The sequence below is a fragment of the Strigops habroptila genome, chromosome 10, assembly GCF_004027225.2.
Source record: "Strigops habroptila isolate Jane chromosome 10, bStrHab1.2.pri, whole genome shotgun sequence".
Taxonomy (NCBI): Eukaryota; Metazoa; Chordata; class Aves; order Psittaciformes; family Psittacidae; genus Strigops; species Strigops habroptila.
In genome coordinates this window covers 24,744,564-24,770,091 of record NC_046359.1, presented here as the reverse complement: position 1 = coordinate 24,770,091, position 25,528 = coordinate 24,744,564, and the positions used below count along the sequence as shown (strand labels likewise).

The 25,528-nt window shown below is 45.9% G+C and overlaps 1 protein-coding gene across 1 annotated transcript in view; it reads left to right on the top strand.

The window, feature by feature from the left end:
• MDGA1 (MAM domain containing glycosylphosphatidylinositol anchor 1) overlaps nt 1-25,528 on the top strand; it is a 147,540-nt gene that overhangs the window by 57,744 nt on the left and 64,268 nt on the right. The window contains exons 5-8 of the mRNA XM_030499210.1: nt 1,829-1,961; nt 7,109-7,378; nt 7,780-8,109; nt 11,306-11,599. Of these exons, the coding sequence (XP_030355070.1) occupies nt 1,829-1,961; nt 7,109-7,378; nt 7,780-8,109; nt 11,306-11,599 (1,027 nt within the window). The remainder of the gene's footprint in view (nt 1-1,828; nt 1,962-7,108; nt 7,379-7,779; nt 8,110-11,305; nt 11,600-25,528) is intronic.

Sequence of the window (25,528 nt, the reverse complement as noted above, 5' to 3'; positions counted from 1 at the left end):
CATTCAGAGGGATGAGGAGAGAGAAGAGAGCTGCAGATTAGCAGCAGATTTGCAGAAACGCTGTAGGTCAGTGCTGCTGTTTGGCCCCAAAGAGAGCTTTGCCTAGTCCAGTGCAATGTGGCATCCAACTAGGACATGCCTGGCCTTAGAGGAAGCCACAGTGGGCTCTTCCAGCTTTCACTAACTCAATGTAATTAGCAGGAGACATTGCTTAGTGAGAGGATGTCTTAAGACTTGAGGTATTTTCTTCTGCTAAATAAGGCATCTGGCAGAAATTCACCTTGTTGCAACATTAATGTGTAAATGACCCAGCATCCTGCAGCTCCTGTCAGGACCCATTGCAACATGGTGGGTCGTTCCCAGCTCTGAGAGAGAGTGTTAGGACTGCTGTGCTCACACAGGCATGCCCTATGGTCCTCTCCTTAGCAGCAGCATAAATCTGTAAGTTTGGGTTGGTAAGAGTTGAAGCTAATAGAAACTCCTCTGCAACCCTACTGGGAGGGGAAGGTGTTGCTGGAGTTCAAATGCACTATGTTTAACAAAGCACACTTTGCAGGGGGTTGTAATATTGTCTTAGAGATGAACTGGTATCAGTGTTAGGTTTGGGTAGGCTTTTACATTAAAAAGGAGGTGAAGACTTTACTGTTTAATCTTTCTAAAACTTATTTACACTGAAAGTTTATACACATTTACCCAACATTTACTAATCAATAAACAGGACCCTGTAAGTAAGTAGTTGATATACACATTGTAAATGGCATCATTTGTGTGGCATAGCAACAAATCTCAGGGGACAGGACTTTCATGGGGTTATTGGTCTCCTAGGTATTTATCTTTCTCCCTTACTCAGTTCACATTGTTGTTCTCTATGTATTAGCATGCCTGAGCTCATTGTCCAGTCCCTTGAGGTTGTCCTCAAGAGGATTTGTCGTGCTGACACCTTCGCACATTTGCAGGCAATTATGGAATGATTTCTCTGGAAGAGATGTAGACAAACACAAGGAGAACAACAGCGACAAGCTGTCATGGGCAGACATACAAGTTGCAGGGTGTGCAGACCACAGGATGCATTTTAGGGCTTTCCACATTCCATAAATAAAAATCTACAGAACACATCTATTGTTAATTTAACAACTTAATTCTGTTTCTGTAACAAGCCAGTAACTAATGGAGTGCCCGATAGTAATTTTGTTTGTTTTTTATTTTAGTATGAGAAAAGGCTGCCATAATCCGTGTAGTCACTCTGGATTTACACCAGCATAAATGAGATTAGAATCTGGAGAAGAGAGATCAGAAAGTTTTGGGGAGTTCTTTGAGTAGTTCTCTGATTTATCTTTTTCCCCTTGTAGTGCAATTTTTCACAGTGTAACTGTTGAACTTGTCATATTTATGCCAACATTAATGCCTGAATCCACTCTGATTTACTTTGGGTTTGCAATGTTGAGACCCCAATAACATCCCTTGGGTTCCTATTGACATCTCAGTGTGAGATCTCAAGGTCTGTTCTGGGATGTTGAAGGTTTTTCAAATTCTGCAAGATGATTCTGATGGCAGTTGGCAAGAAATTATGCCTAGACCTGTTCAGCAGTGCTTTCAGGTTAAATGTCAGTTGGTTGCTGGCAGTTTTGAGAAATCTTGGAGGTGGAGTTACTATTGCAAATATTTGGTGTCTCCTTTCTGTATAGCTAGGGGAGCTTGAAGTCTGCACAGTTCCCTGGGGTTTTGATGGGAGCTGCTGGAACTTTGGGACAGGTTGTGGACTTGCAATGATGAGCTGTGCTTTGTACACCTCTGCCTTTTCTCCTCCTCTTTTTTCCCCACCTCCCAGGGCGAAACCAAAGTCCTGAAGCTGAAGAACCTGCGGCCCCAGGATTATGCCAGCTACACATGCCAGGTGTCGGTCCGCAATGTCTGCAGCATCCCTGACAAATCCATCACCTTCCAGCTCACAAACACCACAGGTAAGAGGGGACGCAGAGGTCCCCACATCCCTCTGACCCCCCACCTGCTCAGGAGCCATTACCTCTCCAGGAGGGTAACACAGCACCCTGCCCAGGGCCTGCAGAACCTCACATTCATGTACATGGCTGCTAGGATTACAAATCCTTCATGCAGAAGTCTTGTGGCCAGGGATGTTCTAATTTCTTGTAGCTATGCGTACACCCAGTGCCTTGGCCAGGCCTGCCGTGAGATCATTAAAGCAGACTACGTGTAGGTGTTGAGCCACTATGTAGTTTTTAATCCAGACTCTGGTTTATTTATTTATAATTCTAAGTGACTTTAAAAATAGATTTGATTCAGTCCAGAGTGGGGCAAATGCTGCAGGAGTTCTTACAAATAATTCATTCATGTGTGACTCTGGCCTGGTTTGCCAGTCTGTGCTCTCAGCATCTCCCAGCTAACAGGCTCCATTGGTGCCGATGTCTGTGGAAAGCAAATACCTCCGGTGCCTTCCCAATAAATAAATTTTACACTGATACTCATATTGGCAGTGCTTGAGTGTGCCTCCAGTTGCAAACAGAATTAGTTTCGTGCCTCTTGCTTGACCTGTAATAACTGACTGATAACCAAGTATAGCGTACCAAATACTTGCAAGGCCTGATTGCAACCTGTCCGTTGAAAACAAACCACAACAAAAGCACACCCACAAAACCCCATACCCACAAAGCGCCCACATGTTGAATATTCGCAAACAATAAGTAAATGTTTGGAAATCACTTCCAGCCCTGGGGTGTTCCATGATCAGAAGGAAACACAAAGCAGTTTGCATCCCTTGTGTCATCTTTGTGCAGTGGAAACAGAACTTTTTTGATGTTGCCAACTGTTGACAGGATATTGTTGATACTGTGAATTACATTTATTCATCTGACTTGGCCCCAAGGTGCTGAACAATAGTTGCATTATTTTATGTAGAATGAAGAAAAATTATGAGCTTGAAAAAGTGAACTATTGCTAATGTCAGAAAAAAATATTCTTTATATAGTAAGATCTCTGAACAACTCACACCACTGCCTGAATTTCTCTCAGGATGAGACTGTAGCGGATGCTGGAATATTCCCTTTAAAAACTTATCCTGTGCTAATGATGAAGAAAGGGATCTCATATAGCTCTTCTTCCCTGTTGTGCCTTTACCTTTGAAGAGTTAGAAAATCAAATTTCTCTTCATGTCCACTCCCCCCTGCCAGTACAAGCACAGGGAAACTACTCTTCATTTCTGTTCAGCCCCTTAGTGTACGGGGAAAATGTGTTTTCAGATTGTAGCCAGATGAGGAGACAGCGATATAGCTGAACTTACACCAATTTCTTAAGTTCTTACCGAAGCTCTGAACTTGGGCCACATAGCACATAAATCTAGTTCTTTTTTCTTGTTGTTTAGTTACATATGCGTATTTATACATAGTTACAGTGGAACCTGACACTACAAGCTCAAAGGGGCCATGGCAAATGTGTTCCTCACAAATTGTATTATAAGCTGGCGGTGAAAATGAAGCTGGCATTGCGGTGTGAGCAAGGTTTGTGTTCAATAACAGAAGTATATTTAACATGAAATATTATCTGGCTTACTTGCCCTGTAGGTAGTATTGTGCGTAGATGAGAAAATATTAAAGAAAAATCTTTAATTCTCTCCTTTTTTGCATAGTTCTTTTCTTTCCCTCTTGCACTTGTGCTTTAGCAGTCTCTGTAGCCTTGGCTGTGCCCCGAATTCTGAGCAGCTTTGCTCAGGATGCCTTCACCTTTGCAACCGAAGAGGGCCCAAAGAGCACAGAGGTGCATGGAAATCAATCTATTAAATATTTATAGACCCAAGTACTACAGACCTTGAGGGTCAGGTCATGTTAGGCCAAGGGAATCTTCTCTTCCAAGTTCGTTTGCTGTTCCTCAGCTGGCTTGCTTTGTCAACTCTGGCAATGGCCTTTGGGCAGATTGTAGTTTCCCACAAGGGATGTGCTTTTCCCAAGCTCTTGTGTCAGCAGAGCAGGGAATGGGCAGGGAATGGGTTCTTGGTCTGCAGCCTTAATGGGAAGGTGGTTTTATCTGCTCCTTCTCTGTCCTGAGGATGTCGTGTTGGCTCTAGAGCAGCAGGTTGGGTCTGCAGAGCCACAGGACCAGCTCAGCACTGGGCTGTCATCACCTGCTCCAGCACAGTCAGGCTGATGTTTTCCCCTTCCTCAATTTCTGCAAAATTAAGCAGCCCAGCTGGTTAATTCACCTGAAGCTTTACTGCAGCAAATTGGACTTCAAAGGGAATTGAAAGCGACTCTTTGTTTTTAATGGTCCCCTTGCTGCTCAGCAGACTCCACCAGCAGGTTTTCTGAGCCAAGAACAAAAGGAATTGCCACAGGTTACAAATAAATGAGATTCATCTCCTGCATAACAATGTCTGCAGACTGTTAACCTCTGTCTGCTGGCAGGGTGGGAGTGGGAGCCCACGCAGGCTGCCACAGCTAGGGCTCCATTTTGGGCACCACATGGGAGCTTGCTGCTTGGGGCTGTGCGGGTGGCAGCTTTGCAGTTTCCCTGCCTACCTTTTGCATGCACATACAACCTGCCCGGAGGCACTGCTTACACCAGCATGTCACTTTTTTTTCCATGTTGCCTTGCCCAGAGCTAGGCAAGATGAATGTCGATCAGATATGTGCACATCAAACACAGCAAGAGCCCTAAATCTTAACCAGAGCATGCAGGACCTCTGGTTTGTGCTCCCCAACTCTGGACATAGGCTGGCCTCAGCCTTTCTCTTGTTCTGATGGGGATGGATGGAGATTCCCAGGCAGGATGCTGCATCTGTCAGTTTGGTTGTGCCCTGTGAGACTGCCCGGTGTCAGAGGGAAAGAATGGCTATTTGGTGTCAGCTACACACAGCTGACAGCCTCTTGGTGACAGGAATGCATCCTGCCTGACCACTGTGAGTTGGGCCATTGCATTCCTGGGCTTCATAGCATCTCACGAAACTGCCTGGAGCTTGGAGAAGATAGATGTACAAATCCTCTCTTTGCCAATTAGCATGTATTAACCCTTGCACACTGTTTCCAAGACTCCAGCAAAGAGACCTGTCAAAGGCTTTGGGTGCAGGCTGTGGCCTCCTGAAATTCAAAGACACTGGCCTCAAAATGTCCACTGCAGGTGGCAGAGGAGCCACCTTCTTCCTTAGGCACAGCTGGCCACCTCTGGCACAAACAGCATGCGCTGTGGCCGGGGAGAGGACATTTGATTCAGTGCACCAAAGCAATATCCCAGCATGGCAGTGGTTGCACTGCTAAATTATGGTGCCGGTTCTGAGGAGAGAGCGGTGCTCCTCGCCTTGTTTGTATGGGCTGTAATTCAGAGATCCAACGCAAATCCAGCACAGCTCATTAACGCAGGGTCCAGGGAGAGAAGAGGCAGAAATAATGATGCCATTAAATCAGGCTTCATGAATATGGAACAATGTCTTATTTTGCATTATTATGGCTGTTACTTAAAACATACTCCCTGCCTTTGTGCTGGGGACTGCTACTTTCTCAGTTCTGTCTGGATGGAACCAGTGATGGTGCTGACAAGGGCTTTAAAAGGCTTTTCATGGGAAGTTTTTTTGGATCAGTTCCTGGAGGGAGGTGTAGTGAGAAGGATGCAGAAATAAAATAAACCAAAACCGAGTACTAGGATATTCAAAGGAGAGGTTGTCTAGACATTTTCTAGACTAGTCTCAGTTCAGTTGTGCATGAAAGATAATCCCTGTGACCTGGTCTGTGGTCCCTAGGTCTATAGAAAAGTGTATTTGACACTTGTGGAGGTGAAGGAGGTTAAGAGTAGATGCAGTTCATGGTCTGTTATGGTGCAGACAGGTCCTGGTGCAGACAGGTCCTGTCAGGCTTCCAGCTGCAAGGGCCAGGTGCCTGGCAAAGGCTTTGCTCCTTGAAGATATCTAATTGGGTATGAGAGGTGGAGAAGCATAGCATGGGATGGCTGAGATCCTTTTTTAATGGTAGACCTTCCCTAAAACTCCTTCTTGGGATAGCGACTCTGTGTGGGAGGAGTGGTTTAATCACAACTGTTCATGAACACAAACATCTGTTGGGTTTAAGTAGACTGCTCTGAGACAGACCTTTCTCCTTCAGCTCTCTATCTGGGCTGAGCTCTGGTGGTCAGGCAGAAGGAGCAGGCTGTGACTGGGCATGTACCTGGTGCTCTGCCTGACCTTCCGATGGGATTGTGAGAACTGTCCAGCAAACACTGACATCCCAGTGAAATTCCTGGTAGGCTTTGGATTGGGTCCTGAGAGGCAAAGCCCAACCTATGGCTGCAGCTTCCCATGCCTTGTGACAATGAATCTCTTGTTCTCCTGTCCCCTTTTCTTTGTTGCTTTTTTTGTTTCTTCTCAGAGCTCAGTCCATTGTGCTGTTTCTGTCCAAGGCACAGGCAGACTAACTGTGATTCATACAGTAGTGTTGCAGCAAGGGAGAGACAGGTACTCTAGTAGGAACTACCAGTTGAGCCTTTTCGCCAGTGCTGCTTCTGCAGGCCTGCCTAGAGTCAGGGGAGTTAAATACAGGCAGAACAGAAGGCACAGTGGTGTCTGCAGAGGAGAGGGCTGGGTGCAGTGGGGGTGAATAATGCAGAGGTATGGTGGCTTTCCATTGCCCCTCTGCCTTGCTGCAGTTGTTTCCATCAGGAGTCAGGAAGCCTCTAGCCTTAGGTTTTCCACTGCCAAATTTTGTCTGGTTGCCACTCTTACCTGTGCAAAGGGGCTCTATCAGGCTTTTCTTCTGACCTGAGTCCTAAGCCATAGAAAACCTGCACTGAGTACTGCAAAAGCCTAGATTGTGCCCCAATTCTAAGCACTAGTAGTGGAGTGGTTTAGGTATCACCTCCATTCTGGGGCGGTGTCAGGTCCTGCCTACACTGTTTCCTAACCATAACAGAGTACTCTGACTCAAAGACATGGTAATGATCGTGCTTTAGGTTCCCAAACACCTTGTATTTGCAATGAATGCATGGATCCCTCCAGCTCTCCCTACTCAAACCAGCCATTTTCAAATGAACAAACCCTAGAAAGTATGAAGTTGTGCACAGGCAATTGGATGGGCCTTTTTTACACTCAGAAGTGTACCTTTTTGTACTTTTCCAGCTCCACCTACTCTGAAGCTGTCTGTCAATGAGACGCTGGTGGTCAACCCTGGTGACAACATCACTATGCAGTGCTCTCTGACGGGTGGTGACCCACAGCCAGAGGTGGTTTGGTCTCACTCTCCTGGCCCAATGCCTCCCAATAGCCTTCTGCAAGGAGGCAACCTCACCATCTGGAGGATCCGTGTGGAGGACTCAGGCTACTACAATTGCACAGCCATCAACAACGTGGGGAACCCAGCAAAGAAGACAGTGAATCTGCTGGTGCGGTGTAAGTGGCTCTTTTTCTCAGAGCATGGGGTTTTCAGGGTGGAGGGGCTAGATTTGCATTTTTCCTGGCTGTTCTTGTACAGCTGAGGGTTAATGTGGAACTTAGCAGCAATTAGTATTCTCGAGAAATGCCTGAGCAAGCTTCTCTGCTCCCAGACCAACAGCTGTTCTAGCACTGCTTGCAGCCTCATCCTGGGCTCTAGCACTATCCTGGACTGGAGAATGGTCCTAGACTGCCAGATGGGAGGCCTTGGGGATATTCTGTAGGAATGTAACTGGGAGAGGTCTTCAGACAGATTTTGCATGGAGGTGTTGCCTTCTTGAAGAGCAAAAACGCGGTGTCCTGTCCCATGCAAGATATTTTGCTGTCCCTAACCTTTTTTGTGCTTGTGTTCATCCCAGCCATGAAGAATGCCACGTTTCAAATCACCCCTGATGTGATCAAAGAGAGTGAGACCATCCAGTTAGGGCAGGACTTAAAGCTCTCATGCCATGTAGATGCTGTCCCCCAGGAGAAGGTTGTCTATTCTTGGTACAAGAATGGGAAACCAGCCAGGTTCTCAGACCGGTTACTCATCACCCGGAATGACCCCGAGCTCCCACCTGTGACCTGCAGCTTGGAGATTATTGACCTGAGATTCAGTGACTATGGCACCTACATGTGCGTGGCTACCTTCCAGGGAGCACCTATTCCTGACCTCAGTGTGGAGGTGAACATCTCCTCAGAGACAGGTGAGCCTCTCTGTGCCAGTGGGGGAACTCAGAGGAGTGGTTAGCATTACGAACTGCCCCTGACCCCAGTGCCTCTGGCTTTTTTGAAGGACCTCACATTAGTGTCTTGAATCCAAATCTCTCATCCTCAGGCAAGCATTTAACTAAGTCTGGAGATGGGTGACAGTTACGGCTCCTCTGCCAGATGTGTTATGCACCAAGTAGATATTTCTTTATGTTTTCTCCTTATGAAAAGTCCAGCCAAAGCTTCAAGACAGGTTTACAGTGTGGTTGTTCAAAGAAGCCTCCAAATTGTGATGGAAGAAAGAGCGGGTGGTGTTTCACCAAATTTCAAATGTCCCTTTGCTTAGAAGGAAGTAAAAGAGAAAGAAAGCTGCTCTTTCCTCTCTTTGGCATTGCTTATGAGGAATGTCCCTTTTTTCAGAGCTGTGGACAGGAGATTGGTATCATCTGTCATAACAAATTCTATGAAGAGCTTTAGTGTTTACTGGATTGCAATTGCAATCTGTCTTGGGCACTCTGTAGGAGTCCAAGTGTTACAGATACTCTCTCCCTCCCTGTTTAAAATCAGGGTCAAAGCTTCACCCCATGGCTTGGTGAGGACAGGACTAATCTGTGAGTGTGTTGGTTGGTCACCTCAGGGATTGAAATACAGGGTCTCAGGGCTGCCTTTTTGTTTCTGGGAAAGTAGCAGGTCCAGCTCTGCTCTCCATTACATCCATGTCATCTTGCTGCCTTCTCAAGACCTAGAGGGTACAGCACAAAGCAGTATTGCACCAATAATCTGGTGAGGACTCCTGAGGGGAGCCAGCTGCCCACATATTTTGTCCTGAAACTTCAGTGAAAGTTTCTTCTCCATCCCTGGTTGTGCTGGATCCTTGGCCTGGCTGGTCCCAGTCTTGATTTTGGACATTGCTCACTTCTGCCCCCTCACCCCCACAGAAAGTGCTGCAACTGCTTTTGATGCTTTGGGAAGCCCCTGTCTCCCAAAAATGCTGGGGCCAGCTGGGACTTCACCTAGTGTTCATTAGCATCTGAGAAAGCAAGCCCTGACTATGCTACGGACCCACTGAACACCCAGGGCTGGTGCTTCCCTTCGTGGAAGATAGGGCCCTCTCTATGCCAGCAGACACCAACCCTGTTGTACCAGCAGGGAACAAAACCAGGAGAACCTCCAGTTCCTAGAACCCGCAGTTCCCCTGGGATCCCTTCAGTCATGGTGCAAAGCTGGCTCTCCCGACCTTGTGATCAATCTTTTTTGCCCAAGATCACTAGATGGCAGAGTGCAGTTGTGTTTAAGCCTGCAAGGGTAGGAGGCTGCAGAGGGTTGGCAGACCCTGGGTGATCCCACCAAAAGGCTGGGTAGTGTCTGTTGGTGCAGATGTTGGCCCAAGCACTGGCTGGTTGCTGCCTTAAAAGAGGTGTCTGCAGTGGCAGGTTGCCTGTCTGGTGTAGGCTGAGATCCCTGTGCTCGTGTGGATGCTGCTGATGGGGGAGGGCAGTCTGGGTGTTTTGGAGCCTCTGTTTGGCAGCCTGGTTCAGTAGAACCACTTTGAGACCCAGGGAGTGAAAACCACCATCCCTGCCAGAGTGGACCTCCATGCAGCAGCCAAGAGATCCCCATGAACAGCCACCTCCAACATGTGGTTCCTACATAAAAACCCAGTGGGTTTTCCCCTAGCCACAGGGTTGGAGCAGGAGGGTGGCAGCAGGGGCTCCAAGTTTCCCCACTGGGCAAAGCCTGAGCTTGCCAAGGTGGCTGTCTCCACTGAGCAGCTCTGAGGAGATAGCTTTAATTAAAAAAAAAATCTTCAAATGCAATTTACAGCTTTTCCCCGTGGAGAAAATTGCCTCTCACCAGGTGAGCAGCTGCTGGCAGTGTTGGGCACTGAGAGCGCTGTCGTCCCTTTGCGCTATGCAGGATAGGGTGTGATGAGGTTCCTCAGCCCACAGGAGACCTGTGAATTGAAAATGTGGCTTCCCTCTTGCGTAGGGAGACTGGGTTGGAGCCATCCTAAATCTGCTCATAAAGCAGCTGTGGGATGTAATGTGTACAATTACTGTAGCACACTCTCCTTTGCTGGAGTGGAATTGAGCTAACATCGGTCAGACCGACTTGTTACAGCCTCTGTAGTTCTAAACTTTGATTTAAATGGAAACGAAATACATGGCATTTGCAGTTATGGAAGTGTCAATCCAAGTGTTGCTGCTGTCAGCAGAAAGGGCTCAAAAAGTAGCTTTCAGAAATTGATCGTGGCCATATTTACCCCAGTTGAACTGTTAACTCTGAAGCCTAATACAAATAAAATGGCAATATTACATGGGGTTTAGTACAAACATTCTTTTCCTGGGTTCTTGGTGGAGTGGGCATGTGAACAGCAAACCTCTCCCCAGCAGCACCTTTTAGCTGGAGTCATTGGGTTTCTTTTGAGCTTTGTTTACCAGAAAAGCTTTGTTGTCAGTTGATAGCTGGATGTTTCTTGAGTGTTACTGTGCCTCCAGCTCTAGCCCTGGCTCTGCAGCAGTTCTGCTGGTTGAGCTCTTCCCAGCCTGGGAGAGATGCCAGAAGTGATCTTTGCTGGGACCCACTCTCACTCACGTGAGCCAGAGATAACCAGTGTGCTCTGAACCTCGACATAAAATAAGCAGAGACACTTAACCGAGCTGGCTCCTTGCTGTAATTCAGGAGCAAACAGGGATCCTGGATGTCCGGTAAGGCTGGAGATATGATCAACAAGCACTAATCCTGTAAGTTTTGGGTTTGATCTGACCTGGGTAAAGGAACTAGATACCTTGGCAGGTATTAATTTAATTTCTTGGTCAAAAGATTGCAATTCCATTGAGAAATTCACTGATGGCCAAAAATTGAGAAATGGATAGAAGAGGCTTTTGCCTTTGGATTCCTTGGTGCTAGCCCTGCTGCTGGACATTTTGCAAACAGAGGGATAGGAGCTGGCACTTGCCGTTGGTATTGGGATACATTTTTGGAGAAGCTGGTATTTTCCTTGGTACCCTGCAGCTCCAGACCCTGTAGGATGACTCCATGGACACTATGTTCCTATAGAGGTTGTACCATGTCAAGCGGAAACTTTTGGAGTTCAGAGCTGTTGGTGTGAGTCAAACACAGGCATCTCAAGAATGTTCCTTGCTCCCTGGAAACTCATGTAAAATTATTCCCTTCTTGTCTTCCTTTTAGTGCCGCCAACCATCAGCGTCCCTAAGGGTCAGTCCACCATCACCGTCCGGGAGGGCTCCAGGGCTGAGCTGCAGTGCGAGGTTCGAGGGAAGCCCAAGCCACCCATCATCTGGTCCCGGGTAGATAAGGAAACCCCCATGCCTTCAGGGGCAATGACGATGGAGACGTACGATGGGAAGCTGCGCCTGGAGAGTGTGAGCCGAGAAATGAGTGGGACTTATAAGTGTCAGACAGCCAGGTACAATGGCTTTAACATCCGACCCCGGGAAGCCCTGGTGCAGCTCAACGTGCAGTGTGAGTATAACCATACAGTAGCACCTGTCTGAATGCCTGTGTACGTAAAAGCCTGTGGGCTGAGCAGTGCTGACACACTTGGTGCTGCTTTCAGGCATAGTTGATCTTTCTTACCGGGCTGAGCAGACACATCTCTCTTGTCTAGGGACCTTCGAACAGTTTGTTTAATTGGTCTGGCTACACAAGGTTCTGCACAGGATACTGTATGGCCAGTGTGTCGGAAGTGGAAGGGAGATGTGTTGTGTGTGTTGGTATACAGCGCTTTCCATTTCCCTACCAGTGGATGAGTGCAGAACAGCAGTTTTACCAGGTGTGTGTTTGTGTGCATTGCATATGGGTAAAATACCTTCAGGGTACATTGGTAAGTTTGTAAAGTCAAGCACTCAAAAGGTGCCAAGTGAATATTAATTAAACCATTTCCACCCCACAATCCTTTCTTCAACTTAGTTACCCCAGCTGTCACTTCTGGACATTCCTGAACCATTTTTCCTGAAAAGCAGAGCTAGGCAGACACTAACAGGAACGGAATACTCCCAAAGGCTTCCATACAATAAAGGTGTGAGCAACAGAAAACTGATTCTTAGATTCAACTTAGTATTGAGTGATTTCAGCAACGGGTGGTGCTCCCAGCCCTGCTTGTAGGCAATACCTGTGCACAAAGGTGAATGTGGAGGTAGGGATGCTGCTGGTGTCTACATTGGGTGACTGTCTCCATCCTTTCCCTGCAGTGGTTTCTCCCTTCAGAGAAGTGAGTGCCTGCTCAGCTGCCATGCTGTTGAGGTGTGTTTTGACATGCGGGGGTCTGTGCTCTGCCCTTCAAGACTTTGAGTCAGGCATGGGGAAGGCAGCTATGTAAAATGCCTTGGTCTGAAAGGAGCTGTGACTGTAGGAGTAGCCCTCCCTGCATACCTCATCCCATCAGGATAGTGTGATAGCTGAATTCTATTAGAGTCCTCTGAGCAGCGGGGTTTAGCAGGTGTGGGTTGCGTAGGGAAGACGTTAATTTGCACCCAGCCTCCATGCACAGCAGAGCAGTGCTCATTAGACATGCTGCCACACTCCTCCCAGGCTCTCTCTTCAGGAAGAAGAGACGTGAGACCAGAGTGGATAACCTGGCTAAAGCCAACCAAACACACTGCTGAGAGATGTGAGCTGCTGGGAGCACAGCAGTAACGGAGATGTGTGAAATCCTGCAGGCACTTTGAGTATTCAGAGATGCCCTTTTAAAATTATCTCTGTCTATTCAGGGGCATGGCAGGAATTAAAATACAGGATGAGAACTGGGAAATGTGGGCAGGTTTCCATGCAGGTATGTATGTGTGGAGAAGCTTCCCTTAAGCAGATTGGAAATGTGCATCCTGGTTTAAGCTGTTTTGGAAAGCAGGCTCTGTCAGGCATATGGACATGGCAGGGCGGGTGACTTTTGGTCACCTAAGAACTGATGGGAGATGCAGCAAAAATCTCTGGAACAAAGAACTGTCAGACCTGCTGCTGTCCCCGGTTTGGCGTTGATGTTTGGAAGCTGTGTGGTCCTCGCTGCCCTGCGTTGCCCCTGCAGAGGGAGCAGCAGTGCCGAGCCTGGGATGAATTCTGGGTTACAACCGGTCTGGAGGCGGATCATAGCACTGAATCTTGGGCTGGAGGGGAAGGACATGACTCCCCTCACACGAAAGATGGTAGCTACAAGCCAGAAGCTGTTCTGGAGCCTTTGATGTGACCCCAAAGAAGGCAAAGATGTGGTGAACTTCTGTGTAAAGAGCAACTCAACATATTCTTTCTATAGCTCTTCTCAAGGCCAAGCAATGCTTTATTGTGATCTTGCTGGTGGCATGGTCTATGCGGCAGCCCACCCATCAGTTCTGTGTACCCTTAGTTGGAGCTGCGTGTGTACTGAGTGTTTGTTACACCTGAGCTGTCTCCTCCTGCCTGGAAACTGTGGAAGGACCTTACAGTGGCACTGCCTGTTCTGCTCCTAAGTACGCAGCTTTGGTTTTGGTGCTGTCAATTTGCTCCTTCCATCAGCATGTAAAACAAGCTGCAGACCAATAAAGCAGGGCAAGAATTGCCCTCATCTCCTTTATAGGCTCTAACCTTTCTTCCCATGCGAAAAAAACCCAAACCTCAGCAAACAGCACAGTCCCACTTTATCACTCTCCTCCTTGTTCATGGAGCTGGAAGGAGATAGTACCATGGCAGGAGCCACTGTGGTTAATTGAAACTCTGCTCTCCAGCACAGGTAGCTCATTAGTCCAGTGGCTTGCTCTGGAATTCTCATCTTGTTGGAAATGGGGATCGTGTGGCTTCTGCAGCCCCTGTGATGAGCACTTCCCCCTCGTTCCCTAGCCCATGCATCCCACCAGAGAGCCACTTCAATGGGGTGTACATCCACACAGGCATGCGTGTGTGTGTGTGCGTGCATGCGTGCATGCAGGCAGGCGTGCCTGTCTGTGTTGGTGTGAGCTCCTTTTGAACTGGCTCACTCAAGGGAAGAGCAAATTCTGGGTGATAATGTGGTTGTTTCTCTGATTTGCTCTAAAGCTAAAGTTGCAAAATCGATACAGCAAATCTGATTAGATGTCAGAACCTGTTTCTGTTTCTCTTCTCTTTTTCTCCCCTCTCCCTCATGCATATAGTGCTGTATTGTAACAAACTAGCCCACAAATAGCCTTTTCTAACTGCACTGCAGTTGTGGAAAGAGAATAAAAAGACAAAAAGACCAAGTCAGCTGTCAGGGGGAAAAAAGAAGGTGTTTGGGTTTTTTATTATTTTTTTATTTTGCAAGCAGAAAAAGCTGCTCTCCTTTTATCTTATGAGCTGTAATTGTTTGTCATCAGCCCTGAGAGGCTGGACTTCTTGGTCTGAACTGTAGAGTTTTGGAAGATTAATAAGTTCATGAAAGTCCTTGCAGCCTTATAGTTCTGTGGTTAAGGATGAAGAAATGTTGTATCCTGGTCAGAGACTGGGTTTGTCATAACTCCTGGGAATCTGGCTACCACTTGGAGTGGCAGTGTCTTGTCATCTTTTTCCCATATCTTCAAAACAGGAATAAAACTGACCCATCTCTTCAAGGATTTGTGGGGCATAATAAACATAGCACATTGAAATCTTGAAATAAAAATAGTCATGGAAAAGCAGATTGTTGCTGTTAATAATATCAATGCTATTGCTGATGCTGTTGTCAAGGCTTTTTTCAGGACCAGGTACTTGCTCAGAAAAATCCCAGCGGAAAAATGAATCCTCTGCAGAGGTGGGTTTAAAATAAGGGCTGGATCACCCTGTGTAGGTAAGATAGCATAAGGCTGTAAAACACACACAGTGGGCTTGAAAATGTGCAGCACTCTGGATTTTGGAATACAGTATGTCATCTGAGCCAGTATATATGAAAGAAGGAAAGAAAGAAAGAGTGTATGTGTGAATCAGTGAAAAGAATGCTACCTACATATAAATTTAACAAATGCATAATAACAAATTGAAAAAAAAATTACTACATTAGCCGTGTATCCTAAAAGCCTGATCAAAATAGCATTTCCATGAATTATAAAGATTAGTAGTGACCCAAAACTCTAGCTGTTGCTATAACTGGCCTTTGAGATGACTGTCATATCACAGTGAATTTTACTCTGTTAAAGCTACATATAACAGTGTGGTGTAAATTGCAATCCTGGTACATTATCCTGCTGGAATAATGTTGTGTTAGCTCTAATGCTTTGTCAATCCTGAATAGCATGTCATAAGCTACTGGACAGCTCAGTGAAGGTCCAGCTCAGCCTTGCACTCATTATACCTGATCCTTGATATATCTACCCCAGTATTTTCCCACAGATAGGTTTTTTCTTCCTCTCAGCAGTCACTGCTTGCTGTCTCAAACCCTTGCTCAAACACCTGAATGGGTTCTCCCTCTTTGGATAGCCACCAAAGCCTGGTAGCAGAGTACCTGTCTCCTCTGTTAAGAGATGTTAATTAGTTCACCAAATTCTGATGATTGGATAAGCAGACTTTTGCTGATGCCATTTTTGTCTTTGGCAGAAATCTTGGTGTCTCTAAGTGCCCAGAGAAAGAAAGGAAAAAGGAAGAGGAGATGTTTACATAGGGTTAACCTTATTTTGGATAGTCAAGTCTGAAGGATGATCCTGTTTCTCATCTTTGGGTCACACAGCAGGTGAGATCTTGGCAGAAAGACTAGAAAAGGAATTAACCTGGGTGTCTCCTTCCCTGGAAGAACATGGCCTGTGAATTTGTCCCCTTCTGGATCCAAAGTAATAGTCTACAATCATTTGGGATTGGTCTCCAAAGGACTGTGCTTATTGCTTTTAGGTAGAGTTTTGCCACATTAAGCAGCAGAGGGATTATTGTGTGTTATCTTCAGAGCATAGTGATTATTAGGTGTAATCAGGAAAGTAGACTGCCATTCTCTTTGGAGTGGCAGTTATCATGGTTAACGGGATTTCAGGAGCCATTGCATAGTCCTAGATACAGGACTGGTAACCAGCAGATCTGACTCTGCCCTGACATGGGAGGCAGCCAGAATACGTCCTGCTGGGGCATCTGTTGCCCTTGTCACTTAAACTAATGTTCAGGTGGGCACAGATACGTTTTCCCATTCAAGCTCACATGCTGCAAATGTTATTCCTGGTCACGTGCTGTTGACTCATTCCTCTTTAAAATCCTGCTGAACCCATTGGCAATGCTGTACATCAGGCAGGCAATAGTCAGCATCAATTTCCCCTGAGCCAGTATATATGAAAGAAGGAAAGAAAGAAAGAGTGTATGTGTGAATCAGTGAAAAGAATGCTACCTACATATAAATTTAGCAAATGCATAATAACAAATTGAAAAAAAAATTGCTACATTAGCTGTGTATCCTAAAAGCCTGATCAAATTAGCATTTCCATGAATTATAAAGGGTTAACCCTATTAACCTTATCTATGTAGCAAACAGAAGAGTAGGGAGGAGAGGAGGGGGTGATACTGTAAATAAGTAGAAAGCATTGCTGGATCCAAGCAACTGGAAATGGAAATGCATTAAATTGTTTCGATCAACTGTTGAAGCCATAGCTCAATGTCAGTGCTCTTTGCTCGTGCCCTGCCCCCTCTGAAACATAAGCCTTGATATTAACTGCTCCACTAAAAGCGCTCTCGAGACATGCTCTTGGCACGGAGATGTTTCTGCAGAGTGGCTAGGACTGGGCTTTTGGCTCCTGAGAGCTCCTTGCAGCTCTCCCTGCCTATATGAAGGGAGTCTAAGAGAAATGAGCCTGTCTATGACCAGAGTTGACCCGTATCTGTGACTTAGCTGGCTTATCTGTCTTGCTACTTGGCCATGTGAGCTGGAGTATGAAGCCATCTGCTAAGAAATTTAGACTTGGCTCGTTTCATTTCAGATCTTATTTTTTAATAGTGACTTTTAATTTTTTTCATTATTTTCATCAGCAAGTCCATCCTGACACCCTCCTCCAAGCTGAGGAGCACAGTTCAGGAGCTAACTCGGGGGCAGAAGGTGGTTTTTCTGCCCTTGCAGTGGCTGGGGCTTTCCTACCCTTCCATTCGTACTTCGGTATTACTGTTCTGCATGGTACAGCTCTGCTCCCAAGACAGGGAAACCTTGGTCTCTTCTCCCAACCAGACCTCTGGGGTGTTCTGCTTTATTTTAGACTGTCAGAGGCTTCAGAATGGACAGATGTTCCAGGGAAGGTGTGTCTGTATTCAAAGCCGTGTGAAAACTGTGCCTTCTACAAGTTCAGTGTTTGCAAACCTGGAGAACTTCCTTAGTGAAAAGAAGAAAATAATTTGTAGTCATGGGCATGACCTCAAACCGCCAGTCTGAACAAAGCCTGACCTGGTTGTTAGGTTCCACTTTGATGGAAATCCTCCCTGCTTATCCCCTAATTTGTTGTACAGTGGTTTGTGTGACTAAGCTGAAAGTATACATGTTGTTTCTGTGTTTCTATCAATACACAGAACCCTCCTGCTCCCCCGTTAGGAGAAGAGAGTTCTGTTCCTGATTGTCAACATGCTTTCTGCCTGCAGTATTGTGTCTGGGATTAAGTTGCTTTGAGCTTGTGTTTGTGCACGTAGCCTTGTCTTTGGCAATACGGAGTTAGGATTGCTCACTCTGCTTCCCACTGCCTAGGCTGCTAACAACTAATTAGAGTTGTCAGTATAAGGACAGGCTGAAGGAGGAATCAGTTTTCCTCCGTCATGGCTGTAAACCCAGATGACCACAGTTCAGAGCACAGTAACAACCACAGAGGCTTAGCTGGCCTCAGATTTTTTTTAACAATTACCATCCCTTAGTCCTGGGGCCTGTGACGGGGGCTGTGACAGTATTTATATCGGTTTTGGATTGGGTCTTGAGATGAAGTTGTACCAAATGTAGCTGAGAAGAGGATGGCTCCTGTTTGATAAGGACTTGTTGGCCCTACCCTCCTGCTACTGTAAGGATGCTGAGCTAAAACCTTTTTCTTCTTTGTGACCACCTTTCTGTTTGTGGAGCAAAGCCTGAGGAGTCCCTGTGCTGCTTTTTCATGGTGTTTGGTGTACGCAACTTTGAAGGAAAATGTCTTTCACATGCTAAAGTGGTTGTATGGATTTTGGCTGGCCACAAGTTTTCTCCTTAGTGAGTAGCAGTTAGGACTTGCTCTGCAGGACCCTGGTATCTTCTCTGCTTGCTGCCTTGTGGGGAAGGTTCCCGCGTGCTGCCACTCACCAAGATTTTCTTGGGAAGCCTCCCTTGCGCCCGGAGCGCTTTTCTGATTTTCCTCTTTGATTGAAATTGGTCTGACAGAGCTTGTCTGCACGCTGTGGTGGCCAGGAGATACAGGAGACTTGAGACATAAATCAAAAGGCCCAGATGGCAGGGAGAATTCACTGGAGCAGATTTTGTGAAGCTGGCATGTTCAGTCTGTGGCTCTACACGCTGGATGCAAAGCACAAGGAGGCCTCCTCCCTGTTGACCTGGGTAAATGACTGTGGAAGAAGAGAGGATGATACCCAGATGCATGCATCAGAAAGGTGGAAGCCGTCCTTAAAGAGGGGGCCTGGGTCTGCTCCATAAGTCTGCAGCCTGCCTGCACTGCTGTTGAGCCTTTGTGCAGCTCATTGCTCAGTTCAAAACACCTCTGCGATTGTAATGATAGGCTGAGTAAAAGCTTGTGTGAGAGCTCCTCGCCTAGAGAGATGAACTTGTTTGTTCAGAAGAGAACTGGTTTAAATCAGCTAATCCATTTCTCGGATATTGTTGGGAGAAACAAATACGCTTTCCATAAGCTGCCATTATCCTGTTTTTTGGACAGACTCTCTGGGAAGAGCAACTTAATTTTATCAAAAGAGAGAGAGACATCCAAGCTACACAGTTTTGTCAGGAAAGAAGACACAAGAGCTATATAGACACAATGGATGGCACACAGTCTTGGTCATGTCTCTGTGGACAGTTTCTCACCCACCCTGGCCCTTTCAGTGCTGAGCACCACATCTTGTACTGTTCTAATTCAGACACTCCTTTTAAGGTTTCCCTGCCATGGCTGCTATTTTCCCTGTAGGATGTAGCTATACATCAATTTGTGGAGATAAAAACCAACTCTAGAATCTTCTGAAATGCTTTGTGCTGGGCATCCTGCAAGGCTATGCATGTTTGGGTCTTGGCCAAGCGTGTCCTTATCTTAAAGCCACTGGAGCATACTGCTGCCAAGCTACTGTCAGTCACTTTCCCAGTGCTTCCCATCTTGCTGTTCTGAAGAAACCACTTCGGTTTTGAGCTCTGTTTTGTTGTTTGGGTTTAGGCCTTAGGTGAAACCACATGTATCAAAGATCTCTGAACTGCCATAACAGCTGGTGGTACCCAGACTGCATCGAGGCAGCCTGGCTGGAGGGAGAGGTTGTCCTGGCTCTGCTTCTGTTTGCATGGGTGTGTAACACATATTCCTCTCTAGCATGCACTGTTCTGCCATGCGTTCACCTCCAGTCACCAGGTCAGAAATGATAAGCTTGGCATGGCAGCTGTTGCCAAGCTTTCTCTCTTGGTCTGCACAGCACCAGTACATGTCCGGGGGATGTGGTAACTGGGCAGAGGAAGAGCCATGGATCCTGGAAGATGGCATGGCAGGATATTCCCTGCCAGATGTGATGGACAGGACTGATATCTGGGTTTATGGGGAATGCGTTAGGGAGAGGAAATGATGGTACCTGTTTGTATGGGTTGGATGTAGTGGGTATATTTGAAGGAGAAAAGCCAGTAGAAAAGACTGGGAATAGGAGAGCTAAAAGAATGAGAAGGTTTGTATATATGTTCTAGCAACAGAGAGAGCTGCTGCTGACACCTAAGCAAAGTAGAGTTGGGAAGGCATGCACTATATGTAGTAACACTGGCCTCAGGAGACATGGGGCAAGGGAGGTGGTAGACAGCAGGAGTTAGAAAACTGCTGTCAGGTCTCATTTTAAGGCTGGCATCACAGGACAGGAAAGGAGGGGATGCCCTGTCCCTGTCAAATTCTGCCTCTTGATGACCAGGACATGAACATGCTCTCCCCATCTGTGGGGAGAGGGATGCCACAGACCAGAACTCACTAGGGAACCAGGAAGACACTAAGCAGGCAAAAATAGCCGTTCATTTTCTCATTGTAACTTTTAGCTTCTGCACAAGAGCACGAGGCACAGAGAAGTGAAAACAGCTGCCCACACCTGCAGGGAATCATAGGACATCAGACCTGACACAGGACCCGTGTCAGGAGAGCGGAGTCTCTTTTCCCCTCAGCTTCTTTCCCAGAGAGCTATGTTGTGCCATGGCATTGCAGCTGTGCCTTTGCTTTTCTCCCGTGATTTTGGGGCCATAAACTATGTCAGGCAGCACCTTTGAGGGAGTAGGAGCAGGCTCCCATGCTATTCCTCACCTCCTCCCTGCACCCTGGCATTAGAGCAGAGCTATTTCCTCCAGCCCAGCTGGAAGACTGTGGCAGGCACATGGAGGCAGTGCACAGAATAGTGGTGCTACTTTTGAAGAGGGGGCTTGTGCAGGGAAAAACCTGAATCACTCCTGATATGAACAGAAACACTGTTTGGAAACTGAGCATCCTGGGGCAGGGGGGTTATTAGCTGTGACCATCCTGACACCAAGCTCTGAAACAGCACCAACTATGTTCGCTCCCTACAGGGAAACTGTTTTAATGTGAATTAAATTTCAGAGGTGCTCAGACTTCTCTACATCCCAGCAGATATTCCTGCTGCCTTTTCTGTGCTGGGACACTATACTGGGAGTCTGAGTTTTTGGGAAGGTCATAGGGGCCTTTTGGAACTTTCTGTGGGGAAACAACTGTTCAGTTACTAGTTTATGCTTTTCAGCTTGGGCTAGTCTCTGGTAAAGGAACTGTTTTTTATTGAAGCCAGGAAACAGTGTTTTCTCAATAAGCAGAGATCACATTTCCAGCACACACCCCTCTCACCCTATTTCACTTCATATAGTTCCTGATTTCCATTCCTCTTTGCCTCTCTATTGCAAACACAATTGCCTCTCTATTGCACACACTCCTACCTTATCTCAGCTTTCGCTTCTGATTCGAATTTAATTGGCCTTCAGGACTTGAGGTAAAACAGTTGGTTTTCTTTTATGAACCTGCAAAACTATCATTGGTCCTAAGAATTGACAGACATGCTTAAATTTCCTAGTTGTATGCAGACCTGTTGCATTTTTTATGATTTCGGAGTCCTTGTTTCTAGAGTCTTGTGTGATCGCGGGAAACCATGGAAATTTTTCATTACTGTGGACTGGGAGGAAGCTGGCTTCTGAGACTGTTTGCTTATTTGCCAAGCTGAAAAGGGATGAATGGGATGTAGAAGAGACTGAAAATTTCTTAATTTCTGTGGTGAAGAAGAATCTGGGGTAAGTCCCTGCTGGCTAAAGAAAGAATGGCAACTGAAGGCCATTCCAGCCACCCTTTTGTATGAGAGCAGATCTTTTGTGACCTGCTCTCACATCTGATGAATCAAGTTCTGTAAATCTTATCCATCACAAATATGCTACAACTCTGGGCCCAACTCAGCCAAGCTGTTCTCTCTACAACTACCTAAAAGGAGGTTGCAGTGAGGTGGGGGTTGGTCTCTTCTCCCAAGTAACAAGCAATAGGACAAAAGGAAATAGCCTCAAGCTGCTTCAGGGAAGGTTTAGACTGGATATTAGGAAAAATTTGTTCACCGAAAGGCTCATCGGGCATTGGAACAGGCTGCCCCGGGGAAGTGGTGGAGTCACCGTCCCTGGAAGTGTTCAGAAGATATGTAGACAAGGCCATTAGTGACATGGTTTAGTGGTGGACTTGGCAGTCCTGAGGTAACAGTTGGTCCTGGTGATCTTGAAGGTCTTTTCCAAGCTAGTTGATTCCATAATTCAATGATCCGAAGCATCTGATGTGAGGAATTGGCTGGAATTCCAAAACTAACAGAGGTTCCCGACAGTGTATGTGATTGAGGTCAAGAGGACAATAAATAACAGTGGCATTTGCACTGAACGGGGATTTTCCTTACCAAGTGCTGGTTGCAAAGAGGTATTTTACTGTCCTAATCACAAGCTAGAATACAGTAGCTAATAACAACTTAATGCAATATAGATGGGCTTAATAGTGCTAAGTCTGCTGGGATTTTCTGAGCAGTTCATAGCTTATGCATAATACGGGCCCTTTAGCCAACATCCTGGTATGCTGTAAAATGGGGAACTGGGGCTTGAGGGAAAAGGAGCAGCCATACATCTATGGTGATTTGCTGGAAAGAGCATAATGGGTCTAAAGGGATGAGAAGATGGTGGCGGTTGGCTGGGATAGAGGAAAACTGAGCAACACGCAAAATAAGGGTTTGTGGTTTGGGGCTGCCGGTAATGAGGCCTTGCAAAAATCCAAGTTTATGCATGCAAATAGACAAGTTTTCATTTTGATTAGCTTTCTAGGAATGAACTCACATGTATCAATGAAAAGATGCAAATGAAACTATCTACAGGTTTTAAAGTGAGGAGGAAAAATGGTTGGGATTTGTGGTGGGTTTTGGTTTGGTTTATTTTATAAACCATTTGGGGAAGCTTGTATGCTCCAGCCAACCTACCCAAAATGCTGGGACTCCAGCTTCCTGATCACTGGGAGAAAGCAAAAGCTCTTTGAATCTCTTTCTAATCATTTTGTGCTGTTTGTCTAGACAGGAGAGTTAGTTATATGCCAAGCTAGTGTCTCTCACTAGTGGAGCTGAGGAACAAGGTGAGTTTACCTTTGTGGATCTAAATGTGGATTATTTGTACAGTTTCAGTGCAGTATCTACTCAAAGACTGAAGTGACAGAGAATTCAGTGTGTGCCTCAGTAAGTTGTTCCAATGCTTTTTTACTCTCATGGTTCAGTTGTCAAGACTTAATCTAAGCCTGTCTCATTTCGGTTTCTAACTGCAACCTCTGTTTATGCCTTTGTCTTCTCACATTGCTGTTTGTTATCAGCAGTCTCTTCCTTGTGTACTCTCAGACACCAGAACAAGTAATCTCTTAGCCTTTTTTCAGAATGCAAGCCAGAAAGTCTCTTTAGCCATTCACCACAAGGCATGTTTTCCAGCCCTTGATTCATTTTTATAGTCCTGTTCTGAGGCTTTTTTCAACATCATTCTGGTAGCATGGTCACCTGTATTAAAAAGATTTTCAAAAATGACCTCACCAATGCAGATGCAGAGGTTATGTCCATCTCACAATACATTTAGTAAGCTTTGGCTTAATCATTCAAAGATTTGGACATCTTTGGACTATGGAATTGAGCTGAAAGCTGATGTTCACTGGGTAACAACAACTCAGGCTCTTCTTGAAATCGTCATTTTTTCCCTAGTAAGACAAATTCTTTCCTCAACAGTTTTCAGACCTTTACATTATGACCTTTAAAGGTCCCATCCAACCCAAACTATTCTACAGTTATCAAAGATAAGTTGAATGCAGTTACCATAAGCCCATTCCATCAAACTAACCAAATTGTCCTGCTTGAGGTATCTCTCTAGTATGTTATTTACTGCTGCATATTTTGTGTCCTTTACAGATGTTGGTATTTTGTCCTGACATAGGCACTTAAGGATAGTGATTGTCAGTTATTGCACATTAAAGCGCTGCCTTTGTGTGGGAGGGAAGGAAGCAAAGCATAAGCCACATCCCAGTGCTGTGCCAAAGTCTGTGCCTAGCCACCCCAGCTGCAAATGGATGTAAGGTCATTCAGACATAAAAGGTGGTTATGTGTGATGTTGGGTACACAGCCTGAATGGGGGACTTTATCACTGATATGCTGGCTGGATCTTTGACCTTGACGAAGATGTGAAATAGCATCAGTTTAAGAGGTTCACATGGGATCTTACTAGAGATGTCTTCCTGGAGAAAGTCTTCCCTCTTACTAGAGAGATCTCAGTGGTGCATGCACCCATTTAAAATTTCTTTCTGAACTCTTTTGGTTAATGTGTTTTTAATCTGCTTAATGTGGGCTGCATTTGAATAGTATTACATCTTCAATTAGTCTGTTGTGTGGAAGCAAGCCAGGATCCTTCCAATGCCTGAGGATGTTATGACAAGATAGTTACTTTTCTTTTTGCTTTCTCAAACACTACACAGTTTGTCTGCCAAGGATCCATAAAAACTATATTAATCATCATTCATTTTTTTTAACTTGTAAAGTTGCATCCCACATTCCTCCTCCATGATTTTTTTCCCCCTGGAATCAGTGAGGGATAAAAAGGTTTATTACTGTTTGTTCTGTTGCTTACATTGACCCAATTGGTTTGTGTCTGTACTCCCTTAGGCGATACATGCAAGGAGGGAACAGAATAATTTTATCTTCTCTGGTGTTTGCAGGATGCTATCACAAACTTCCCCTCAAAGGCCTGGCTAGATGGAGTTTTCCCCCATCTTTTACTACTTTCTATGGCATTTTTATGATCTGTTAGTGTGTTGTTCTGCCATTTTTGCACTGATGAATTCAGATCAGGGTGCACAGATCCAGCTAGTCTTACAAACAGGACCTAGAGAAGCCTGTTTTTCCATCATCTCTGGCTTTTACCACATATTTAGCCACAGATATTCCTAGTTTTAAGTCCACACAAGTTCTTTCCAGAGCTGTACACAGAATTATATCTTCTCTCTGCCCACCACAGTGGGATGGCTCAGCAAACATTGCTGGACCTTCATTAAAATGTCCTTTTCACCTGGCATATCTGATTTGGGGAGGTGTTATTATCACGGAGAGGCTGGAAGGAGCAGCCATGTTACAGTGTGTGCTGCCTCAGACCCTCGGGCTTATAGTTGCTGATAGATTGACTCAGGCCAGGATCCACTTTCTGATCTTGATGCAATGGATGAGAACAAGGAAGGTAGCAGCCTTACTTTTTGTGTCCCAGAAGAGTCAGGAATGTGAACAACAGAAACTTTATGCAACCAGCTTTAGGCATTTATCTGTTAGACCAAAATCCAGCCATCAGGATGCCTTTGTACTTCCCATTTGTCCTACATACTGCCTTTGCTGCAGCCTAAGTCCTCCTCACTCAACATGAAAAAGGCATGTGATAGGCATGTGCCCACATTACAGGCATAATGCTCCTCCAAAGGGTTCCTGTAGTGCTGGCCCACTTTGAGGGCAACCACAGAAGCAGCCTGGAAAATCGAATGTCAGAGCAGATCTGTCTAGTGAGAGGGACTGATAATGAATTTCCTTCTTCTGGTTCAAGTCCAGAGGAAATGGGACAGAGCTGATAGCCAGATGGGGAGGTCATGGGAGCAGGCTGCTGTCCTTGAATGATTGCCAGTTCTGTCATTGGCCCCCTTCCTGTGTCCTCTGCTGCAGAGGAGACCCAGAGAGTGATTTCTGGGAGCCCACACCACCTGCAACTGTCAGAATTGACAGCGCTATTCCTAATGCAGGGAAAGACAAGAGCCGCAGGGCTGCATCTGC